The sequence below is a fragment of the Pinus tabuliformis genome, chromosome 1_1, assembly GCF_031772625.1.
Source record: "Pinus tabuliformis cultivar Carrire ecotype Pingquan chromosome 1_1, CPIR1, whole genome shotgun sequence".
Lineage (NCBI taxonomy): Eukaryota > Viridiplantae > Streptophyta > Pinopsida > Pinales > Pinaceae > Pinus > Pinus tabuliformis.
The window spans coordinates 685,491,327-685,500,560 of NC_142297.1; the positions used below are offsets into that span (position 1 = coordinate 685,491,327).

General features: G+C 33.4%; 1 protein-coding gene across 2 annotated transcripts; it reads left to right on the plus strand.

Annotated features, from left to right (window-relative positions):
• The first annotated feature begins 3,174 nt into the window (after positions 1 to 3,174).
• Positions 3,175 to 8,770, plus strand: LOC149215267 (vacuolar lysine transporter YPQ1-like). Of its 2 annotated transcripts, XM_089392581.1 has the most exons (12): positions 3,177 to 3,487; positions 3,891 to 3,933; positions 4,879 to 4,905; positions 5,004 to 5,102; positions 5,804 to 6,012; positions 6,139 to 6,319; positions 6,467 to 6,598; positions 7,398 to 7,526; positions 7,723 to 7,743; positions 7,864 to 7,922; positions 8,045 to 8,135; positions 8,276 to 8,770. In XM_089392581.1, exons 1-12 carry the CDS (start codon positions 3,273 to 3,275, stop codon positions 8,363 to 8,365), a joined length of 1,296 nt encoding a protein of 431 aa, XP_089248707.1. In that variant the 5' UTR covers positions 3,177 to 3,272; the 3' UTR covers positions 8,366 to 8,770. The 2 variants fall into 2 exon arrangements, with proteins under 2 accessions (XP_089248708.1, XP_089248707.1); XM_089392582.1 differs by lacking the exon at positions 4,879 to 4,905 and having other exon boundaries at positions 3,175 to 3,487.
• The last annotated feature ends 464 nt before the right edge of the window (positions 8,771 to 9,234 follow it).

Genomic DNA, 9,234 nt, shown 5'->3' on the forward strand with positions numbered 1-9,234 from the left:
CTTTTTCTTTAGAGAAAGAGTAGGTACAATGTCCCTTGAGATGTTTAGTAAGGACATTCATGCTAGGTTTCTGAGGGGTTTCTTACCAACTCTATTCATGGTTTTTGGACAACTTTTATGTATTTCATTAAAAGGGATGTGATTTTGTAAAAGGTGACCTCCTAAAAGGTAGCATTATGGGGTGATTCGGATATCCCATGCATCGAATGACTCATACCTAGCTTTTATGTATTTCATTAAAAGGGATGTGATTTTGTAAAAGGTGACCTCTTAAAAGGTAGCATTATGGGGTGATTCGGATATCCAATGCATCGAATGACTCATACCTAGGTTATTTTTGTTAGCAGGGTAAGTATTAATGTTTTTTTTTTGTCTTTCATATGACAAAGGTAGGATGATGATGGTGAATTTAGATATCAAAATTGTTTTTTAGTTGTTTGATAAAATTTCAAAATATAATATTTTTTATTTAAAAATTAATGTATAAAAATTTTAATTTTTTTGAAGGACTATAATTATTTAACGAAGGAAAAGTTAATTACAAAATTTTGAAATAGGTTATTATATTTTTGTGAGACTAGCTAGAATTTTAAGGATTTATAGTGTAAATAATTTAGTAGATATTGTTAATTTTTAAAATTCCAATTATAAAATGTTTTTTTTTTTTATAAAAGGAAATTCAAATGTTTAAGAATAAAATTTGTATAAATTCGGAAGTAATATTTTGTATTTTATAGGATTTGGACAAATTATTAAGAAAGAAGTGAGAATTGGAAAATATTATTTTGGGAAAAAAAACATCATAAATTACCTCAATTGCAAAACTTAACCTTTAAAATTTTTTCTTCTTGTGTTACTCCTTTATGGAGGGATACCAATTATAAGATAGACCCTTTAGTTCCTCCTTTTAAAGAATTTGTGTAAAGTAAATTATCTTCTCAGTTCCATCCTAAGACCCTCCCATCCTTCATATTCAAGTCTTTTATTGCAAAGACCTTGAAAGATACCAAAATTTCATGGCAAAGACATAAGTAGTCAAGCCAAGCATCTACTAATATATAGATTTAATTCATTGTGGCCAACTTATACAACAGCTACTACATGGATTATTGTGCATTGGGATAATGATAATTCTTTTGTGTTGAAATTTCCTCATTTTCTTTATTATCAACATAGAAGATCATATTTTAATAATCGAAATGAGATAATAAATCTAGGGTCATTCAACTATAGTCCTGAGAGTTCAACTTAACTACCATGCCCATCTTAATAACCTTAGTTTGGGTGAGGTTATCAAATTTCCCCACATATTTGTGGGACGTTAAAAGTATGACATAGATGAAAAATATTGTCAAGATAATTTTTAAAGTTGACTCTAAGCAAGTTGAAAGAGAACCATCGCCCTAGCAATAAATAATTAATCCAACCTAAGTTAAGGTCTTGGATAACACATCGTGATATAGTTTGGCAATTATTAATGGTCCTAGGTTTTAAATTATGAGAAAATGACACTTACATGTAGCACTAGTCAACCTTATAGAGGTTATTTCATTACTGATGCAAAAAATATTGGTCCTTCTGGGTGGGGGGGAACCTAAAAACAGTGGATTGGAAGGATAGGGCCATCAAAGAAGGAACTTTTATAAGCAAGTCATGAACACCAAGTAGAAGTACATTGAATAACCCTCCATTTTAGGGTTGTGTTTTGGTTATGCACACCATGTCTTATCCTTCTTTGCATTGCATTACAATTGAAAGCTCATCCAATAATGCAATGACAATACATCATAAGTTATATTCTTCATATGTAGAATAAGACGAAGTGTTACCCTTTAGTTATCTTAAAAGTAAAGTGTTTAGTGTTCAGGACACCTTCATCACAAAAAGATCTAAACAAAACATGTAAAAGAAAAAACAAATTTATGTATTTTTATAGGACCACAAACCATAGAAACATTTCTATTATTAAAAAAATTTAAAATATAAAAACAAAATAAATTAATTTAAATAAACCTTAATAAAATACTTTATGAAACATTTTCCATCAGCGTCACTTTAAAATTTTCATGAAAGAATATGAATTTGTGTGAGCTTTTTACTCAAAAGGCATGTTAAATTTTGCATAATAAACTCAATGTAAATACTCACTCATCAACAAAATATAAACTTATCCCAATACAATGAACTTATAGTATAGAGTTGTAAATACTCACTCATCAACAAGTATAAACTTGTCCCGGTACAATGAACTTATAGTATAGAGTTGTCCACATTCATTGAACCATGTACTACACTAGATATGCTCTTTAAAATTTTCATGAAAGAATATGAATTTGTGTGAGTTTTTTACTCAAAACACATGTTAAATTTTGCATAATAAACTTATGTAAAGTTGTCCAAATAAAAAAACCTTATATAAAATTATAAATACTCACTCATCAATAGAGTATAAACTTGTCCCAATACAATGAACTTCTAGTATAAAGTTGTAAATATTCACTCATTATAAACTTGTCCCATACAATGAACTTATAATATAAAGTTGTCCACATTCATTGAACCATGTACTATAGTATGCTCTTTAACGTTCCAATATGCAATCCAAAGTAGGACGATGAGCTAAGAATGTCCACATGGTGTCGACGGTGGAGACTTCCGAGGCCACACTATCGAGTGCAATAGGGACCCACGCTCTTAAAACGCACACGATTATCTACCAACGTGGCCCCAAGCCAGGACAATGAGTTAAGAATGTCCACATGTTGATACCACAACACCTTACTTTAGGTGGAAGCCCTCCGCACGCCGTCCTAAAGCCGACATGTGCGATAGTGATAAGGATGCATTGGTCTAGTCGCGGCATCGAGTCCCGGCGTCCACTAAATGTACGAAACATCGCATTCGGACGTGTGTATCGTAGTTAGCGAGTGGCATTACACCGCCCAGTTTCAGCAGGCATAGTCACCGAGACTGCATTTTTCGGAGCGCGTAGTCTAAACAGTCTAACATTTTCGCCGGGAAGGTTGGTTTTCCTAGCAGGCTTTTGCTTTAAGGGTTGAAATTTGTTGAATTTTAAAAAATTAGGTCATATGGTGGAGGACTGTTTGAGATGCTATGCGGGGAATATGCCCTCCTCTTTTATATAAAGCGCTCGTGGTGTATTCATGGATATTCATGAAGGCGGTTCTGCGGCTATTTAGTTGGAGTTTGATACGAGTTTGATAAATTCGTAACGTTTTCTTCGCAGGCTTAAGCATTCATAAGCTCTAGTAATGGCGCATTGTGTTTTCGGAGAAAGATGCATATGGTTGTTTGAGAGTTATCGCAATAACTCTGTGAGAGGAGTGAGGGATTATGTTTCTCTGGGTTTTGGGTTGATCAGTGTTTTCAGCTGGGCTGTTGCTGAGATTCCACAGATTTTTACCAACTTCAAGAATGGATCTACAGAGGGAGTCTCGCTTGCGTTTCTCATGACATGGGTTGCCGGGTAAGCAGGCTTTTGAGCTTTTCAACTGGTGCTTTTGAAGTTTTGGGTGAAGAGGTTCTCACAGAATTTTTTCTTCATAGATGTCTACTGCTTTTCTTTTGGTTATGTCATTTTGTTTGATTTTTCAAGATGTTAACATGTTGGAGAACATTGTTTACTTGTTCAAGTATGTTCTTAGATTTGTGTTTAGTTCTAATTTCTCAAACATGTTCTGAGATATGTGCCATCAATCTAAGAGCTGCTGTCATTGTATTTGTTCCTTTTTATTATAGTAATTAAGGTCAGGCACCGAATATCTGCAGGATAGTGAATGAGGATAAACTATCTATGTTAGCATGCTAAGAACTTTATTTACATTTTCAATATGTTCTTCATGATCTAAGAGATGCTATAAATGTTGCAGGGATGTTTTCAATCTTATTGGGTGTTTGCTGGAGCCAGCAACTGTAAGTAGTTTTTGAATCCGGTCGTCTCTTACTACTATAGAACAAAATCATCGATTAAAATCTGGAATATCAAATCTATTAAATATAAACCAACTAAATCATACTAAGTTTTAAACCATAAATTTCATCTATCCATATTTAATTTCATCGATGATTGAAATTTCATCTAGCCATATTTACATTTTCCAAATTCAAACAATTTTCTAACCATAAAATAGTTCTATTCGATAAAAGATTAACTTATTCCCACTCAATCAGGAAGTGGTCTCCTTGAGTTGTCTGATTTAGCACTGTTAAATATGACACTGTTATAGTTTAGAAGGGCTCCACTTTTGAGAATCCTGGTTATCCTAATGACCTCAGTTAGAGGTAAGAAAAAACGTAAATAAACCAAATTTGTCGCCCTCTTTCATGTTATCGTTATCCGCAAGTGTACCAGGTTCCAATATCAATAAAGAAGATTTAAAGTTTCGTAGTCTGTGTAAAAATCATCACGACCAGTGGCTCTAGCGCGCGCATGATAACTTCAGCGTGCAGAGTGACCCACAGCTTTAACGACACCTTGTGCCCTAGTGCTCTGTTGCCATAGGGCGAATCGCCTGCACCGCCAGGATTTTAATTCTCAACGACAAAAATAAACACCCACTTTCAAATCCAACATTCCTGCGTGTATTATAACGTATCTACATTCAAGATTCTTTCTCTATTATAATGTTTGGCTGGAACGCAACTGCCTAAGAGTACGTGTAGGCTTGCGTCTGAATCCTCTTTTTTTAATGATGTTTGTATTTCTATAATATTTATCAGTGAACTATGCTTTCATTTTTTAATGATATTTGTATTTCTATAATATTTATCAGTGAACTATGCAATTAGAACGAATATATTACGTGTATGATCTTATCTTTACTTTGCTAACAGTTCCATTCTGATTTTTTTATGCAGCTCCCGACACAGTTCTATACTGCACTGGTAAATACAATTTGATTGTATACAATTTTGATTTCTATATGTATTGTCATATTCCTGTTTTATTTATCAAGATTCCCTGTTTATTTTAATCTGTGCAGGTATATACAATTACCACAGTGGTCCTAGTTTGGCAAACTTTATATTATGACCACATGCGCAAGTGGTGGAAGACAAGGAAAGCGAAATCGTCTCCCGAGGTATGATGGTTCATACGAATTTGACATGATAGTAAGCTTCTTGCATATCCTATCAGATTTATCTTTCCATTGCAAACTGATATAATTTTTAATGGATATAGAGCTGTATAAAGTAACTTTAATGGATATATATAATATTTTTTTATTTGAAATCGGATGGGAAATCTGAATACTTTCCATATTTTGTGGATGGTCATGTACTTTATCTAATTAAGGGTTTTGTTTGAAATGAAAGTGAGAAATTTTGTTTGAAATGAAAGTGGGAAATTTGAGTGCATTCCATATTTTGTGGATACCCATAAACTTATCTAATTAAGGGGTCTATTTTAAGGAAATCAAAGAGAGTCTAATTCATCATCAACAACCATATCATTAACATTTTTTCCTTTATTTTAAGGAAATCAAAGGGAGTCTAATTCATCATCAACAACCATATCAATTTTTTTTATATAATCTATTTCTTTAAAATATTAAACCAAACTCTTGAACTTACTTTAATTCATATATTATAATGTAAAATTAATAAGAATCGAATTCATCATCAGCAAAGATATAAAAGAAAAACCTCCTTGAACTTACTTTAGCTCATATATAATAATGTAAATTTATATTACTTTAGCTCATATATAATAATGTAAAGTTATATTATTGTTGCTGCTTTAATGGATATATAACCATGTAAATTTGTCTTATTGTTCCAGAAAAAGCATCTCTCTGGAAGCAAGGATCGGTCAAACCACACAAAGCCCGTGAACGTACCAGAGAATAAAGACTATTCTGCGGAGCTAGGCAAGAAAAATGCCGCAGATAACTTCAAGAAATTATCTAATGGGACTCCTGCATCTAGTTTACCTATTCCCACTTTTTCACCGGCTCATGACAGATCGGTTGGAAGAAACCTATACTACATGTAAATGCCAGAATCGCCTCCCTGGTCTTTGGACTCCTTTTTTTTATCAAATCCCCTGGAATTTTATAATGGTTCCACAACTTGAAAAAGTCATTTTATGTTAATGAGCTTTGTTAAATGCATCAGGTCTGCGAGATCTTTGGCGAGCAGTCATACCCCTACTCCGGGCTCATTTCTCGCTCCATCATCCCGTGGGTCTGGTCGGAGTGGTCCGAGTTATATATTAAACCAGTCCTCTGTGGACGAAGAAGGATTGCTAGCAAATACTGATCCTAGTCCTAAGAACTCAAAAACTATATTACGCAGTGTAAGTTTTCATATTGTATTTTTTATCAGTCCTAATAGGGGAATTCTTGATATTACGCAGTATAAGTTTTCATATTGTATTTTTGATCAGTACTAATAGGGGAATTCTTGTAGTACAAAGCTTACTTTCTCTTTCTGTAATCCCCAGGTAGCTGCAACACTATTATTTGTTGGTGGGCTCAATTATTTCCATTTACAAGCCATTACCGCCTTTGATTATACTAAAACAGATTCGAAGGCAGCAGTAGCAGTCGTACTAACAGGGAGGAAAATTTTGCAGGTAAGTGTAATTTGCAGGGTCTTATTATTCATAAGTGAACTCGGTGGAAAACTCTATAGAAATTAGCAAAATTCAATACCAATAATTGGCATCGGCTAAGATGCAAAATTTGAGAGACAGGAACTGGTTCAAACAATAAACCTGGGTCAAACAATATACCTAGCTGATGTTCCTCAAATTCTGAGATATTCCCAGAATATCTTAGAATTTGCTTTTACTGCTGCTGTTCCTCTGAGATATTCCCAGAATATTTTAGAATTTGTTTTTGCATATCCTCAAATTATGAGATATTCCCAAAATATCTTAGAATTTACTTTTGCTGCTGTTCCTCTGGAATATCTCAGAATATTCTAGAATTTGTTTTTGTCTATTCCTCACATTCTGAGATATTCCCAAAATATCATAGAATTTACTTGTGCTGCTGTTCCTCTGAGATATTCCCAGGATATTCTGGAATTTGTTTTTGCTTATTCCAAAGTATTAGAATATCCAAAATCCTATGGATAGTAGGTAAAACAATTGACCCTTAGTCCCAAAATCTGCAATTGCCCATTGCAGATTGAGCGAATATTTAAAATCTAGTTTTTTTGTTTTGAAATATTTTCATAATCTGAAAATCTGCCAGACAAGTTCAATTGACCTAGTTATTCTAAATTGGAATCCTGCAATTATAATAAGTTCAAATTCATCTAGCTATTGTAAATTAAATTCCAGGATATTCTCAAAATCTCAGCCTAACTGTTAATGCCTGAAAATATATGAAAATATGTAATTATTGACTCATGCTGTGCAAGTACAGGAAGCGAGCACAATTGCCTTCCGGGACTCAACTATACATGAACAGTCCGTCAGTCCACTAGGAACGTGGTTGGGATGGATTATGGCTGCCATCTATATGGGTGGAAGGTTTCCACAAATCTGGAAAAATGTAAGATTTTAAAAACTGTTTTTAAATAATGGACGTCGTAGCATGACCTTAATTAAATCATACATATTGTTAGTATTTGTTATATGTCAACCATTGATTCAGATCAAAAATTTAGCCCTGCAACTGTCTTCATTTCCTATTTGGGCCTCTGGTAATTAGAACTAACTATGTTGTCCACTATAAAATGCTTTTTCAGGTACAGCGAGGAACTGTTGAGGTACATCCATCCTTACACAAGTCCATTGTTTCAGAAATTGCAAGCAACATTTAATCAAAAGTGAATATTATATCGCTGAGATTGAAGGGATATATAATCGGAATGTTTTTATGTTAGCAGGGTCTAAATCCATTGATGTTCCTGTTTGCGCTAATTGGAAATGCAGCCTATGTAGCCAGGTAATTCTACTGTCTTTCTTTTGGTCATAGAATTGGATTGTTTCACTTCTAAAGAATTAGTCTATTCTGAGAAAGAAGTAGCTGATGTATCTGTGAAATCTGGTTGTGGGTGTATATGGCAGCATTCTGGTAAAGACATTGGAATGGAAAGAATTGAAGCCAAATATGCCATGGCTGGTGGATGCCGCAGTCTGTGTGCTTTTAGATATTTTTGTATCCTTTGGCAACATAGCGCTACAGAGTTGTGTTAAACATAATAAGTTCACTGATCTGTCAAATGGTAGAATCGATTATAGCATTCCCCTTAAACAGTTTTTAATGCCCTGAAGAATCCTTAACGAAGTTTTATGCAGATTCTCGCGCAGTTCATCTATTATAGGACGAGAAAAGATGATCAGCATGAAGATAACATTAATGGAAATTACGAGGCAATAAAGTCATAGCAGTACAGCCCATGGAACACATATTAGGATCTCAGTGGATGGCTACTGTGCTGTATTCAACATTCAGTCCCAACTTTAAATGATGTTTGGACATGATAGTAAGGTAAGTTGAGGCTACTGTGCTGTATTCAACATTCAGTCCCAACTTTAAATGATGTTTGGACATGATAGTAAGGTAAGTTGAGGCTACTGTGCTGTAGTCAACATTCAGTCCCAACTTTAAATGATATTTGGACATGATAGTAAGGTAAGTTGATGGTTTAACTACTGATTATTATCATCTCAATTTGCATTTGAACCAGAGTATAACTTTATTCTACAGTTCCTCTCTCTTGTCCTCGTATAAAGAGCTATGTTCAGATATGTTCCAAAGTAATCAATCTTCTTCAAACGAAGTTTGTAATATTCTGTGGACAGCTTTTCTCCACTGCCATCCTTTTCCATCTGGAAAGAGTTAGAATCTATTTGAAAAAATTGAATGTTTTGCACAGTAGTAATTATTTTTTTAGCAGGAAACAATGTATACAAACAAAATTGTTTAGTGTAATTAGTTATTTATTCCTAATAAATATTAAAATATTTATTTAAATTCCAATGTACATTTCATACTATCTGATTAAAAAATCATAAAAATTAATTAAATTATAATTTTATAAATATAAAATTTATAAGCACAGCATTCTCTAATAATTCTTTTTTTTTGAGAAGAAAAAACAATATATTATAGTGAGGCAATCATGCTGTAGATTACAGAGAAGCGCTTGATTCCCATAAAAATGATGACCAAACTCATAAGACAGCTTTGAATAGATTTTACATGGACATATTTAAAAAAACCACTAGTCACCATATAGAATCATGTATTATAA